The sequence below is a fragment of the Drosophila persimilis genome, unplaced genomic scaffold, assembly GCF_003286085.1.
Source record: "Drosophila persimilis strain 14011-0111.01,24,50 unplaced genomic scaffold, DperRS2 tig00000652-arrow-arrow-pilon, whole genome shotgun sequence".
Classification (NCBI taxonomy): domain Eukaryota; kingdom Metazoa; phylum Arthropoda; class Insecta; order Diptera; family Drosophilidae; genus Drosophila; species Drosophila persimilis.
In genome coordinates this window covers 288106-304340 of record NW_020825329.1, presented here as the reverse complement: position 1 = coordinate 304340, position 16235 = coordinate 288106, and the positions used below count along the sequence as shown (strand labels likewise).

Genomic DNA, 16235 nt, shown 5'->3' with positions numbered 1-16235 from the left:
AAATCGGTGAAGCCATTTCGGAGGAGTTCAATTAAAAACATTGTAACCCGAGAATTTAATATATTTGAGCAATGCTAAAATCAATATTATCAATAAAATCAGTATCAGAAACAATGCCAAAACTGCCTGTCACTCATCTTCCATCGCAATCATCAGAGGCGGTCGCCGTGTCTTCAGACCCTCCTTAGCGCACCGTAGGCTACCCACTCCACAGTCCAACTGGATCAAGTTCTAGTTGCGACTTCCAAGCTGTAGATGGTTTATTTACCGTATGCAACCCAGCTTTCTACACACACACAAACACACACACATTAACACATGGTAAGATATTTAATCATATCATAATTTTCAGTCCGATCAGAACTGGGTTCTCTAGACATTAAAAAATCCATTGACATCCGCTCGACATAAGAGACTAATGGACTTGATGCAACACCCACTTTTTCTACTGGCCTCTTGCAATTGCTTTCAGTGTATAAGTTTATGAGCATTTGAATCAGTGATGGAGGCATTCTAAAAGCAGACCACGTCTTTCTGAGACAATTCGTTTCCAGAGCGGAGATTCCGCCCTTTTAACTGATCTGATCAGGCCTGAACAGCGCGTGAAAATTATCTGATTAAAATTCAAAATTCCCTCTTCAAACCCAGTAAATAATAAAATTTGAACTTGTTGGAAGGTTCAATTTGTAGTTGTAATAATTAGTTATTAAGAATAATACTACAGAACCATATAATTTTTCTGAAAACTATCAGTTATTTCTCACATATTAAAGATGTATTTGTGTCAGCATCTGAGAACAGTGCGCAATCCAAATATTTTTGCGGTCCCTCGAATTCACTTGGTTGTGCAATGTTTGTTTCCGGCTTTGGTATTAATGGGAATTTTTCCATTCCATTGAGCTTCCCAGCGTAATTGAATTGTCTGGAATTCCATTCTATCATATCTAGTGACCGCTCAGCAGACAACGTTTTGAGTTTCTTTGTCATTTGGCGATTTATTCGCTATGTAATAAAGATTTTTATTAGTTAATTTTCTAGAAACAAATAATAATAATAAAATGAGTTAAAAAAATAATACTGTATGAAAGCTAAAAAAAATGAAGAAGAACTGACACAAACAGCAAATAACTAAATCAGCATATGTAAGTATCAAGTAGCTATTGTAATACCAATATATTAAAATTAAAACAATTATTTAAACGGGGCAGCGTTGAAAGTTGCTGCTGCGACAGGGACAGAAAATCAGTCAGAACGTGTCGTCGGGAGTTGCGTAGCTACAGCACATTGAATTGTTACTTTAGGGTATAATAATAGTCCGATCTAGTGTTGTGTTGCTCATGAGTGGGTGAACAAAAATGAGTTGTTCACTTAAGTGAGCAACTGAACATGTTCCTTCCAAACTGTTCTTTTTTGTTCACTTGTTCCTTTTTGCTCACTTGTTCTTTGTTGCTCACTTGTTCTTTGTTGTTCACTTGTTAATTTTTGCTCACTTGTTCTCTTCTCATTTTTTGCTCAATTTTTCTCCTCAAAGGGCATTTTGCGTTCTGGCAGTTGTTGATCATATTTTCTGTTACTTCACACTTTTGAAGTATATTCGATACTTCGAAAGTATAGTGAAATCTAGAATCATTGCAATTTATATTTTATTTACTTTTTTTTTTGTTATAAATGTTTGTTTAATATTGTGTTTAAAATGTGTCAAAATCGGTGGTGCTTAGTGATCTGTGCGTGAACAGTGAACAAATGAGCAACTGAGCAATTTAAGTGAACAAGTGAGCAATAATGAGCAATAGTGTTTACCCAACACTAGTCCGATCTGATCCAGATTCGGCAATCTGGTAGATATGGTCATTCTACACGATTCTGCGTTTTTGGTTTTCTCGTATCCTTAAAACTGTGGATGTCATATATAATTTATGGGGTCGGAAACGATATCTTCTGGACGTTATATACCCCTAACCTCATTTTAAATATCGGGGATAACTACATTTTTCTAAAATATTGACAGTCTTAGCTCTCAGTTGTAAACAACGAACAACAACGGTCGTCGCACCAGCAACTGAGAAAGATCGCATAGACGTCTTTCGATATGACCATGATCCTAATTGAATCATGGCAATCCGGAAGAGAGACAATCAAATTAATAGGCTCTGCACACTAAGCACATCCTGGGGGAACGGTGGGATTGTTTGACAGATGTGAAACCCCGATTCACACTGGCACCATCCACCATCTACTATCCGTCAAAAAGAAGCTGATGAACATAAAATGAAAAAATTTTGGTCTGAATTGCGAAAATTTCGCAATATATAATAATAATATATATAATATAATGGTGCTCGGAGCGTCGGGAGAAGAAAACCATCAACTGAATGGATGCTATCCAATGGTAGTTGGGCGGAAGAAAACTCTCAGTTGTTGGTTTGACGGCCTCTGGATACCGGTCGACCTTCTGTTTCAGAATAGCACGATTTTTTTGGTCTTATTAAGGCTATTATATTGTTTATTTATACCCGACACTCAAAAATACATATGTACATATATAAATATGATTGCTCAGTATCAATAGCCGAGTTGATTAAGCCATGTCAGTTTGTCCGTCCTTATGAAAGCCTAGATCTCAGAGACTCAGAGTTTAGAGCAACCAAATTTGGTATCCACACTCCTGTGTTATCGCACCTGTACAGGTAGGTTAGGTTAAGCCGGTAGCTGGGAAGGGGAGATAAAAACCGCCGCATGTGCCCTTTCTCGTTGCCTGAACCGTGAGAGCAGATTACTGCAGGTTAAGGGCAGTCCCATCCGGAGGCTTGGGTGAATTTGGACAAGGTCCTAGGTTTGATTTAAGACATGTCCGAAATTTCCGCGAGGAAAGGGGGGCCGAAGACGACGGCTTCCGAGGGCCGGGCAATGGTAGAAAAATTGGGGGACTGATTCCTCCTCTTCCTTTGTGAGGAATTGAAAGTCTAGCGGCGTGAGTGCCAATCTGCCAGTGTCCCGTGATGGCTCGAGTATCTGCAGAGCACTGTGCTCTGCTGGGTCAATACAGCTCTGCTGAGCGCTTCTTCGATCGATATAGCCAAATCAATCTTGAGACTTTACAGGAAACGGTTTGCTGCCATATCCTATTTGCATTTTGCTCGAACAATTCGTGCGTGAGGAGCCTGCACGTAGCCAGTGGCATCGCTACTTGCTTCCTCTCTGATAAGTAGACCTCGGATTTTGCATATTTGATTCATCAGCATAGTCGTGGGCTCATTATTAATTTTTGTTCAATTGATTTCCTTTGACTATATTTGAAAAGCACTTGGCTGGGGGATCGGAGGTGCTGCGAGTACGAGTCATCAGAATTTTTCTATCTTAATCCTTTAAAAATATGCAAATATGCAAAATCCGAGGTCTACTGATAAGAGAGGAATCGTTGTACCCGGCCTGCCTAGCTCGTCGGCAGTGTCGTTCCCCTCAAAGTCCCTGTGGTCGGGAACTCATATAAGGAACTGCTCTGCGATCTCAGACAGAGACCTGCGGCAATCATTTACAGTCGCTGAATTCGACAATATCGATATGAGCCATCAGTGTAAAAGTGTACCGTATTTGCAGGTTAGTCAATCTCCCAGTCCTCCCTAGGTGGGATTGATATCTTGGCGTCGAGAGGTGATCACTGGGGGTGCCAACCGCGGACGCTTTCCACAGTTTGGCTCCTCTCATTCTGAGGGCGGAAAGTGTTGCCACCTTCTTTCCCATGAGATCTACAGGGAGGAGGTCCAGAACGGTATCCAGGGCTTCCCATGGAGTAGTGCGTAGCCCGCCAGTTATGCATAGCTCTGCCATACGTTGAACTCTACTGAGTCTGTTGAGACAAGTACTTTTGTCTGGCCACCATACCACCACTCCTGATTGGTCGTATGATGGCGGTGTATAGTCTCCGAACCATATATGGGATCATTTCCCATTTTAGTCCGATGGTTTTTCTGCATGTCTAGAGGGGCCACAGTGCCCCTTCTTTACTCTATCCTTTATGCTCAGTTTCCAATCGAGCTTTCTTTCGAGGATTAGGCCAAGATACTTGGCGTTGGTGCTAAAGACTAGCGCTTCTCCACAGAGTTTTGGGGCCTCTATCTCTAGCAGTTCGTTCACTGCCACGTTCCATAGGAGGGGCGAGAGAACTCCGCTCTGCGGTGTGACTCTGCTGACAAATCTGGTGGACGTTGACGGGCCCAGTGATGCCTCAACCGTCATGCATCTGATCGATCAGGCTGACCGTCCGGGAGTCAATGCCCCGGTCCGAGGGCTTGTCTGCCTTGGGGATAAAAACGACTTAGATCTGAAGCCAGGTGTCAGGGATGCACCCGTGGGATAAGATTTCCTTGTAAATTATTTTGAGCCAATTAATGGCTTTTTGTCCTGCGTGAATCAGCTGGGCAGGGATAATGCCTTCTGGCTCCGCAGACTTATAACTTAAAAACTTTTTATCGCCCAGGCAATGTTCTCCTGGTTAACCAAATAGCAACCACGATAGCATCTAAAACGACAGAGGGAGGGGAGAAGTAGTTTGGTCTGTTTTCATCGCAGCCAGGGAAGTGAGTATTTAGGAGAAGATTTAGCGACTCATTGCTGGACGAAGTCCAAGACTTGTCGGCGTTCTTTAGGTAAGCCAGGGTGGGTGCTGTGTACGAGAGAACTCTACGCAGGTGCGAGGCTTCTGGCGCGTTTGGCTTTCCTAATTTCCTTATTGTAGGTTGACAGACTGGCCTTGTAATCGGCCCAGTTTCAGATTCCACCATGCAGGTGAAAGTTTTAGCCAGACGAGTTCTGGCCTCCCTGGAAAATTCCTCCTCAGGTGGGGACACAGGGAGAACCATTCAAAGGTAATCAGATTACTGAGTCCAGTTTGTCCGCCTGAGGTTCCGAAATTGAACTAGTTTCGGTAATGAAAAGGAGAATGCAGTTTCCACGAATCTGTGGTCCGAGGAGTGTCCTTCCAGGACCCTCCAGGATACAATTTTCCCCTGTATCTCATGAGAGGCAAGCGTGAGGTGGAGGAACTCCTTGCGGTTTTGAATAATAAAGGTGGGGTCTCTCCCCCCGGTTTAATAAGACCGGGAGGGTTGACCATCTAGTGGTCAGTAAGTAACTAAAGAGGTACTTACCCTTTTCGTTTGTGTCAGTGCTTCCCCACTGGCAGTGATGTGCGTTGGCGTCCCACCCCACAATTAGGCCGATGTCCTTGGCCACACATTCTGCGATTATAGCCCGAAAGGGGCGCGTAAGGAAGGGGGTCAGGTTGTTCGTGACCCATGTACGCGGAGCAGATCCTCAGTGAGCGCTCCTGACCTTCGAGGCTCACTGCTGTGTGTTCTTCATTGCTAAAATTTTGGAGCAAAAATAAGTGCAACATTCTTTTTGCAAGTGTGTTGGTACGAAGCAGGAGCTGCAGGGGCTGCAGGAGCAAGAGCGTCAGTGACATTTCTGAGGCTCACCTCCACCATTGTTGTTTTAAGGTCGCTTTCGGGGGACTCCTGCTCCTCCCCGACAACGATGTGGCTGAGAGCCCTGGCTAGGTCGCTCTTCATCGAACCGTAGTCGTCCAGGATGTTGTCCGACACCATGGACGTCGCATCCGACGCCGGGTTGGCCTCCTCAAACGAGGCCTTCGGCGATCGAACTAGTAGGTAGATATGGTAATCTTCTACCCCATCCGTCTTTGCGAGGAGCTCTAGGGACTCCTCATTAAGGACGAGGATGATCTGGTTATATTCGTCTTTGGATATCCTCTGCCTTGGCAACCTTCCAATCGGCTGGCTATCGGATGGCTGGGGCATCTTCCCATTTCACGGCCTGCAGTTTCGCACCTGGATAGACCTCTTTCAGAGGGACCACCGCCTTCATGTAGAGGGCCTTAGAGCGAGCTTCTTGGCAGGCGATGCAGGCTTTCACCTTGCCTTGATGCCACCCTGCGTCCTCACACTTTGGCGGTGGTCCGCCATTCTCCTCCAGTTCTTATAGGAACCGGTCCTGAAGCTCGTTTTCCACCAGATGCCACTTGTCCCGAGCGATAAGGCCGTCCTTGTCCAGGACGCCGATTAGGATCTTGCCCCTCGCCACCTCAGCAAAAGATCGGTTTGTGTGGTGGGTTTTCACCCGCTTGGCTTGCTGGGCTGGCTTGGCTGACAGCAGCAAAGACTATATAATACCAAGATGTTGCATGAAGAACAAATTATTTTTCAATTTTCGTTTGACGCTTCATGGTACGGGCGCGCGGGGCTATTACTTCAATTCACTTTTACGCTACCTTCGCCTCCGAAATGCTACTCGGCTTCGTCAATGCCTCGGTCAGCGTCGAGTCGGTGTGTCGAGAGAAAGAATACAAAAACAAAATATGAATCGTCTGCGTGCCGAAACCGTAGGGCAGCGTGGTCGCTGATGTCTTTGGCGCGGCACAGTGGGGACTCAGCCGAAATAGTAAAAAAATTGTATGAGTGCTTTAGATAAATTTAATGTACGGATCTAATAGAGAAGATATAAGCACTCAAAGTTTAACATTTTTTCAGTGTGCAAATATTTTTTGAACTCATATTCACTAACTAATTTAGCAAGCTGAGACGGCCAAAGGTCCCACTATGCCGCTCCAAAGACATCGGCGATCGGCGACCACCGCTTCGACGGTGCTGAGGCTCGAGAGTCCAGAATTACCGAACAGACGAAACCGATGGGCAGCGGGGTCGCGGTAGAGACGAAGTACAGGCGAAAAGGGAATTGAAACCCCGCGCGATCCCTTTTGCCTTTTGGGTTCTTATGCTAGGACCCGCCATAGAACAGCTTTTTGGTCGCTCATGCAACATCTTGGTATTGTATAGTCTTTGCTAGCAGGATCCTCCGCTGCGTGTTGCCGCTTGTTGGGAGCCTTGGCTGCGCCCTTTCCGGCATTGGCTGGCTGAATATGTGGCAGGATTGAGGCGCCCCACAGTCTCTGCTCAATTTCTTCGGCTGACGACCTGTAGTTGGGGTTCTCGTTGGACAAGATGAAAGCCGCTCGTCTCATGTCCTGGTACGACGGCTTTCGTCCCTGTGGTGCAGAGACGCTATCTGGCGGGGCTCCCATGGGTTTCTTCGGTCCTGGAGCGCTTACCAGCCGCGATTACGCTCTGCCTAGCAGCCACCCCGGTACCCGATTTGCGCTTGGAGCCACCCGACTTGGAAGGACCCGATTGGCTTTTCGAGCCCCCCTCGCTGCGGCGACTGCTTAAAGACGGTGGACCGACTGAGTCTCCTTTTTCGTCTTCCTTGGACTTGGTTTCCTAGACGTTGGTGTAGAGGGGTGGTCTTGTCCCTGCAGTATTTTAGAAGGAGTACCGAGATCCCTTGCGGTTTTATTGTTTTTGATATTTAGAGTAGGGGTCACCCGAGGCATAGCCCGCTTGCCCCGGGAAGCCTAGTTTAAACTGGAGGTCGGCAGGTATTCAGAGTCCGCATATTATCGACCAAGCATTACCTCGGCAATGCATCGGCACATAACAGTATCACCTTGGATTGGGGTAATTTCACTGAGAGTTTTCTTCTCTCAGCCGGACTACCATTCGCCAGCATCCTGGCAGAGACGTGACCGTACCAGGACCTGTTTCCAGCCTCCCTCACGGGGATATTATAGTCGTACTTCCACCGGTGTATACATTTACGGCGGGTGACGGTTCACTCGCAACCCTCTGTGTCCTAGGGGTGTGGGACGCAGGCCGCACCGGAAGAATTCCTAATCGGAGTGTCTGCGCCTTATTCCGAGTTTACAGTTGTGCAACCCGACCAGCCATCCGTTTATCCACCTGTAGCACCCGATGGCTGACGGCTGACGCACCTGCAGGAGTGTATTTCAAAATTTCGCCACACCCCTTTCTGCCAACGCAAAAAACGAAAATAATTTTGAATATACGAGAAAATCAAAAAAGCATAATTGACGAATAAATTTCCCTTATTTTATCCCGATGATCCAACAGACAGGATGTCCGAGTTGTGGTAGAATAAAATCAGTCAATACGGCAGCCCAATCGTAACTAACAACCTATAGCAACCCTACTGAATAATAATAATTCTTTATAGCACATTTTTCTTATCCTGTTGGAATCCAACGTCGACTGTTTTGTTACTACTATTTTTTCTCATGTTGTTGCATTATTTGTTAATCGGTGCAACTGGGGCTCCTTGCGTCTTGCTGGCAACACACACAAAAATTAGTGAAATTGCTGTTCTTAATGATAAAAGTCATAAGTCAAATCTTGCAGTTACAAAACAAGTAGCACATACGTAACACACACACAAATAGATCAAATTTATATGGAATATTTGGGTATAGTTCATAGACAAATACTAAAATCCCAGTTACAAAATGGTGGGTGGGTGGTGGTAGGAATGTGGAAAACACTTTAAGACGTATTTGCATAACTATTATATATCGTTTATAGTTTTAACGTACCTGTTGCACTACTAATTTATGCTTTATCTCCACGGTAGGCATATGAGACAACATGCGCTTCAGAGTCTCATTAGTTTTTTGGGCTTCGACAAATTTGTTTTTTATATTTGAATTTTCTATTGACTGTTTCAATGCGCGCCTGCCAAAACAATTACAATAAATTATTTCATCAGTGTGATTAGCTAAGACTAAATTATTGAATACTCACTTTTGTAGTACTTGTAGCTTTTCAAGCAATTGAAATTTTTTTGGATCTTCTCCTTTTAATATTCGCCATCGATGGACACCGGTAGGCGTCTTAGCATCTTCAGTTAAAGCTCGAATGCGTATACGCTCTTGGTTAAGAGAACGCTGAAGACGCACTATTTCTTTTCTCATATCAGCAGTACTCTTAATAGCATGTTTCAGGCACACACTCTCCGTGTGTAGATTAGAAATTTCTTTTTTCAATAGTCGTATGTCTTCAACTCGTTGATTATATTGTGTAGTTCCATTATCTAGTGCATTTTGCGCAATCTGAAGTTTTTCCTTAATAACTACAATCTCATCATTGCGGCGCACCATTTGTAAACCTACTAAGTTTCGTTCTTTTCTCATTTCCTCCAGTTCATGTCCCATTTTCATGAACTTCAGTTCATCATTTGATATAGTCTTAGATAACATCTCATTCTTTGCTTTCATTTCTCGCATATCCTTTCTCAAGCCGGTAACCAGATTTTCTTTATTTTTAAGCTCAGATTGTAGTTCTTTAATGTGATTGTTGAGATGTTCGATTTTCAAATTTAATGAGTTTATTTTCACTTCGTTGGCGCTTATTTCAGTGGTGAGCTGCTGAATTTGATGGCCAGATTTCTATAAAATCGAATAATAATTGGAAAGGTTATAAATATTATAAAACTATATAATTTATTGGTATATATTTTTTCTTACGGCTTGAAGAATTCGAAAATTGTCCCTTTCCTGGGTCGTATTCTCTAAATTACGGTGCAGCATCATTTTTTCAGAGTGCACAGATTCTAATTGCTTTTTAAAATTATGAACCTCCCGTTGCTTTTCATGTAACTTTTCAGTAAGATCGTTTACCTGACTGGTCTTCAATGATATTTGATCTGCATAGAAAAATAAATTATTATATTATTATTAAAAGTATTACCTAATCAAAGCTAGTGAAGCTATAATGCAACTCAGTATTCAATAGCCAATACGCATATTCGAAGCTGAAAAAGCCTTTTCAATCGAGTCATTGGGCGCGTTTCTTTTTCAAACCTTCGAAGCTTTGTGACTCGCCCAAAAACAGTTACGTCAAATTGGAATAACTCATAATTATTCATAATATTCATTCATATTATTATATTATCCAATACTCAAAAAAATATTAAAGTATTAAAAGGGTGTATTAGTTTTGTGTTTCTTTTTTTTTTTTTGATAAGATAAATATGAATAAAGTTTAGAATAAACTATCACAGACATGAAAAAAAAAATACAATTATGGTGTTGCACTGTTACTTTTGAAGCAACTTCTGTGGTTTTTATTATGTAAGGAAAAAAGCGAAAGGGCTTCCGAAATAAATAATAATATACCAGCAATAATATACCACCAATACCAGCAGCATAGACATTAGTTATAGGGTAGATAAGATAAGAAGGTTGGTTGCCAGGAGCTCCTGCGGAACGACAGTCAGGTATTATGTAGCAGGGCCCGGCCAGGCACTCTATGCCCTTCCTGTTAGCCGTCAACTGTCTCGCTCATCCACTGCATCCCATTTTTGCGTTTCCTCCAGCATTACGCTCACTAACTCTTTCGTCGTTTGCTTCAGTCAGCTCTCGTGCCCGTCTGCAAATAGCTCTCGCTGGCACATTCACTTCGCACATAAACAGTTACGGTTCAGCAAATATACGTGTTTTCGGCTTCGATTTCGCATTTTTTCGTTGCACTTTTGCTACCTGCAATTGCCATCTTTGATTGCAAAAACTTTCATCTGCGCAGTCGGCTCGAAAAACTGAAAGCTGTTTCGTGGAGAGTTTAGCGTAAAATATGCGTAGCGTGATGGTAGCACACGACCGATTGTAGGAGCAGGATTTTCATTGAGGCTTTAGCATTGAGGACTATTCTTCAGCGTGAGTTGTACATGCATTCTCAGACGACGCATTTTTTCCCGTTTCGGATATGCCCAAGTGAATCCAAATCCTTTATGTATATGGGCAGTCGATCACGCTTGCCTAACCTGAAGCATTTCAAGTTTTCGCAACCTAAACAAACTTCTAGTCCATGTTCACAGCTGTCATTGATAGTTAAACCGAGCTGGCTTCTATAGAGAAGTTATTGTGGCTAACTACAATGCAGCATTAGATAGATATTCTCAAGAAAACTATAGATATTTGGGCTAGCGCGTGGGTATATATCGGCTGGCAAGCTGCGTGCATATGCGGTTTATCTGTTTTAAGCTTCAGCTAAGCCTAAGCTAAGTCGTGCACTGTTGGACTTAGGATCGCAATTACATTTTGTATCTACTCGTCAACTTTGAAAACCCAAATCGCTTAACGCAACAGCTTCTCAACAGAAGATTTTTCGGTGGATCTCGTTCTGAAACCGCGAATTACAGATTTCAGCACTATCATCATTGCCGTCGTTGTCCAGAAGATTATTCCAGCAATTAAAGCAAAATAGTAGGCATTTATAAATGAGTACCTCGATCATATGTCTCTGGTGCTCAAGGAAGATAGGGACAAGTGCAAATATTTCTTGCCACATCATTGCTTCATCACAGAGGACAGTTTCACAAGAAAGCTAAGGGTCGCATTCGAAGGCTCTGAAGCTACCACATCTGATCTTTCGTTAAATGATCTGCTTGTCTGGTCCGAGCATTCAAGCCAAGATATTTCACACACTTATCCGTTTTCGTACATTTCGTAAAATGTATAGGTATGAGCGTGTCTCAATGCGTGACATACAAATCTTCAAATTAAAATCAGTGTTCTAGGGGAATAAGCCTTCATCGTTTTTAGCTAATCAAGCTATGCATCAACTAGAGATGGATGAGTCGTCTTCATATCCATTGGGGTCGGACACCATTCTATAGGACTTCTACGTGGACGACATGATATCTGGAAGAAATTCGGTCGAGGAAGTGCTGGATATTATGCGTCAATCTACGGATCTTCTTGCTCGACGGAATTTCCATTTGCAAAAATGCTGTTCCAATTCCCCTGATGTGCTTCGTAAAGTCCCAGAGGCCGAAAGGGACATTTTTCTGAAGCTGGATGATGACAGGGATGTAACCAAAGCACTTGGGCTCATTTGGGAGCCCAATAACGACAACTTTTTATTTACACTTGCTCCTCAAATCTGTGTTGGTAAGCAAACTAAGCATTCGGTGTTGTCATCCACTGCACGGTGATATGATCCTATGGTTTTGACCGGGCCTACAGAAGCAAAAATATTCATGCAGCGCATGTGGACAGACGAGTTACATTGGGATAAAAGTCTTCCTCAGCCTTTGGAATCGGCAAGGACTGTGTTTTGCTAGGATTTCACTACTGTGTCTGCCTTCGACTGCCTAATCCATTGTTCATCGGAATTAACTGTGGTCCTCTTTTGCCTGCGAGACGAATCATCCAAATTTAACGTTTTTATACCGGTTACTCAAAAGGAGTATTGGGGTATATTAGATTTGTGGTGAAAATGAAATCGTTTCCGATCCTATAAAGTATATATATTCTTGAGTTGTGAGTTGCTGCGGAGACGGCACCTTTACATTTATACCCGATACTTAGTCAGTATGGCTACATTAAACGATAAAGAGTGCGTGCGAGAGAGACAGAAAATCAGTCAGAACGTGTCGACGGGCGCTGCGTGCCACTGCAAATTGATTTGTTACTTTTGGCTATAATAATAATCCGATCTGATTCGGGTTCGGCAAGATTCGGCAATCTGGTAGATACGGTCATTCTCTATGATCATACGTTTTTGGTTTTCTCGTATCTTCAATATTGTGGAGCCCCCAGATTTTCGTCGTTTGCCGGGGCGGAAGGAGGTGTGGCGAAATTTTGAAACAAACGGATACCAAATTTTGGTTGCTCTAGCTCTTATAGTCTCTGAGATCTAGGCGCTAATGTTTTGCGCTAAGCAAAGCCGGCTATGATACGTGTGTGTTAGAGAAATATAGGGCGAGAAAAAATTAAATTGTTTTCTTGATGCTAGCTATAATAATGATACGATCCAATTCAGATTCTGCAGTCTAGAAGATATGGTCAATCTCTGTGATTGTGCGTCTTTCGTTTTAGTCTTTAATATTGTGGATGCCACAGATTTTCGCCCTCTATGGGTGCGGAAGTGGGGGGGCAAAGTTTTGAAATATACTTGTAGCAGTGACATATCACAGAAGTCTGGATCCAAAACATCGTTATTCTAGCTCTTATAGTCTTTGAGCACTAGGCGCTCAAGGGGACGGACGGACGGACAGACAGACATTGCTCAATCGACTCGGCTATTGATGTTGATCAAGAATATATATACTTTATGGGGTCGGAAACGATTCCTTCTGGACGTTACACACAGCCAATTTGTACCACAAATCTAATGTACCCCAATACTCATTTTAAGTATCGGGTATAATTACTAAATACGGGAAAGTACGAGAGTATTAGTAATTGGTGGATATAATGTAAAGGGAATCAAAGACCGAGCAGGCACAACGGTATATAGTTTCAAGTTGGTATATAAAATAAGTAAATTGGTTATTTGAAAAACATCGATTTCCGCAAACATCGACGGCTAGTTCTCAAAAAAAAAAAGTGCTACAGCCAAAAATTTAAAAATTGTACCACACCCTCTTCCGCCTATGCATGTGTATGGTCAGTGCATCTATAGATGCTTGTATGTTACGAACCTTTGTTTTCTTCGGGGCAAGGCCGGCTAGCCAGTCATCCCAGGGCTGGGTACTTCCCAAGCCCTCAGGTCGCACAATATACCAACTAATTGGACATCTCGAACAAATTCAAACAACAAAAGTAACAGACAAAAAAACAAACTGCAAACGGACTCGACAAACAACATTACAGTAACTTCTTTCAACACAGACGTGGACCAGGTCGAGGTGTCGATGTTTTTACCTCTAACGTATCCACCCCACCTGAGATCCGAATCACGACGTTCTGGATCTCCCTGCCATGTGCAGCAGCCTTACCCTCTCGTTGCTGTGGCTCCTCTTCCCCCCATATGAAACGCTTAGAAATTCATTTTCTTCTTTATAATTTTCACTTCAATCCCCTGCTTCTACACGTTATCATCGCTACACTAAGCCTGCCTATTCATTCTCCCTTCATCTTATCATTACGGGCGGTTAATAAATAATTAATATAATAAATATAAATAAATTACATATAGATATAATATGGGCGGACTTAACTTAGGGGATTAACATATACTGGTTATGAATTAGTGGACTGTATAATCGTTTATATCTTGAGCTTATTTATTTTATTGATTATTTAATATTGGTGGTTATTTTACAAGTATATTACAAGAACAGCGGGGGGATCGTTTCTGCGGCGGTACAAAGTATGCGTGCGGGCGGTTTCGTCTAGAAATTTCTACTGACTCAACTCCGCGAAAAGAAGTCGAGCTAAAAGGGAATTGGAAGATCAGGGGATGCGACGGTCCAATGCCAAACGGTACACATCGTTGTGTGCGTGTGCAGCTGCGGGCTTGGCTATGCGTGCGAGAACATTACAGTTATGTTTTGGACACGAGCAAAACAACAACACAGCTATGCGCGTAAAAATAGTTACTTAGGCGGTGTACTACAATCATGAGCGTGTAAATAGGTCAATCGCAATATACATGAACATTGAATTAAAAACTACGAGGCTCATTTCTCACCATACCGGCCCCCCTGAACGACTGTTCAGAACAAGGGAAGCACAGCAAGTTTGGTAATAGGCCTCTTGTACACTCCTCGGGCGGTTTTGACGGTGACCACTCGAACCCTCTCGTCTTGGCCAGGATGAACTTCGGTGATTCGCCCAAGCAGCCACTTGCTAGGCGGTTGATTTGGCTCCTTCAGTACCACAAGAGTGTCCACGGTTATGTCGTTGGACTCCTGCTGCCATTTCGTGCGAGGTTGCAAGGAAGTAAGGTATTCCAGATTCCAACGTTTCCAGAATCCTTGAACCTTGGCTTGCAGTTGTCTCCAACGCTGCAGTCTGTTAATGTTGACGTCTAATAAGGACGGCTCCGGCACCGACATGTGAGGTTGACCTGTAAGAAAATGAGCGGGGGTAAGGGGATCCAAGCTGTGATCGCTTGGCGCGCACAGTGGGCGAGAGTTGAGTAACCCTTCAATCTGAGTTAAAATTGTTGAATATTCCTCGAAGGTTAACGCACTGCTACCAATTACTCGGCGAAGGTGGAGTTTGATAGATCGTACGCCTGTTTCCCAAAGACCTCCAAAGTGCGGGGCAGATGGCGGAATGAAGTGCCAGTTGATGTCCTGACTCGTCAGAAAATTAGCAATTTCCTCGTCTTGACTTTGAGATACAGCTATCCGTTGCATCTCCGTTAGTTCCTTTCTGGCTCCATGGAATGTTGTGCCATTGTCCGAGTACAAGTCGGATATAGGGCCACGTCGAGACCAAAAACGTTTGAAAGCGGCGATAAATGCAGGAGTCGTCAAATCACTGACGAGCTCGATATGAATTGCTTTGGTGGACAGACAAACAAAGATGGCAAACCAAGCTTTGCCAAACTTCGGTGTCCGACCTGCTGATGTCTTGATGGTAACTGGTCCAGCGTAATCCAATCCAGAATGTAGAAAGCAGCGGGTGGGCTGAACGCGAAAGGCGGGAAGATCAGCCATGAGTTGTGTACTCGTTCCTTTGCGCTGGAGGAAGCATATCTTGCAGTTGAATACAATTTTGCGGACTATGTTACGGGCTCCCAGGATCCAATACTTCTGTCTCAACGTGTGAAACATAAATTCGACTCCAGCGTGTAACGATGTGACGTGCTGGTGTCTAGCTATTAAAACAGCGACTGGTGATTCCTTTGGAAGAAGGATGGGATGTTTTGCGTCATAGGTTGTCATCGAATTTCCAATGCGTCCTCCCACGCGCAGAATTCCTTGGTCGTCAACAAATGGAGTGTAGTGAATCAACTTGGATTTTTGAGAAAGGGCTTGTCCAGTGCTCAGCTGTCTGTACTCCACTTGGAAGAACTCCATCTGGACATGTTTGATTACCCTAGAGCGGGCATATTGAAGCTCCCATGACGATAAAAATGATGACAGGCGGTCCTTGCAACGAAGACGATGTACGAACCGAAAGCAATAGCTAAGTGTCCGCAAGAGATGTGACCAGGAGGAAGCTTTGTTGATCATACAGTTAAGATCATTTCCTTCATTGGAAATGTGTAGATTAACTTGGGGCTTGACCTTTACTTCCATCCGCTCAGCGTCCTCGGTGGCCTTAGCAGGTGGCCAAGTGCGATGTGATTGGGAAAGCCACGGTGGTCCATTCCACCACAGTTGATGTTCTACCAGATCCTTTGGTAGAAGTCCGCGTGATGCACAGTCCGCGGGATTGTCCTCAGTGCGAATGTGTTGCCAGCAGCTACGTGGGCAAGCTTCTAGAATCTCAGCCGTGCGATTACAAACATAAGTGTTCCAAGTCCGTGGGGGTGATGAGAGCCAATGTAGTACAATTTCGGAGTCTGACCAATACGAAGTACTGGAAATAGGAATAGTTAGAGTTTGCTTAACCAGAGACATCAATTTCG

General features: G+C 43.7%; 1 protein-coding gene across 1 annotated transcript in view; it reads right to left on the bottom strand.

The window, feature by feature from the left end:
• Positions 1-731: 731 nt before the first annotated feature.
• The window catches only part of LOC113566239 (cilia- and flagella-associated protein 58), a 35021-nt gene continuing 19517 nt past the window's right edge, over positions 732-16235 (bottom strand). Inside the window, exons 5-8 of the mRNA XM_026991010.1 lie at positions 9392-9570; positions 8670-9313; positions 8462-8600; positions 732-1002 (exon numbers count right to left, since the gene is read on the bottom strand). Coding sequence (XP_026846811.1) covers positions 754-1002; positions 8462-8600; positions 8670-9313; positions 9392-9570 — 1211 coding nt within the window. The 3' untranslated portion in view covers positions 732-753. The remainder of the gene's footprint in view (positions 1003-8461; positions 8601-8669; positions 9314-9391; positions 9571-16235) is intronic.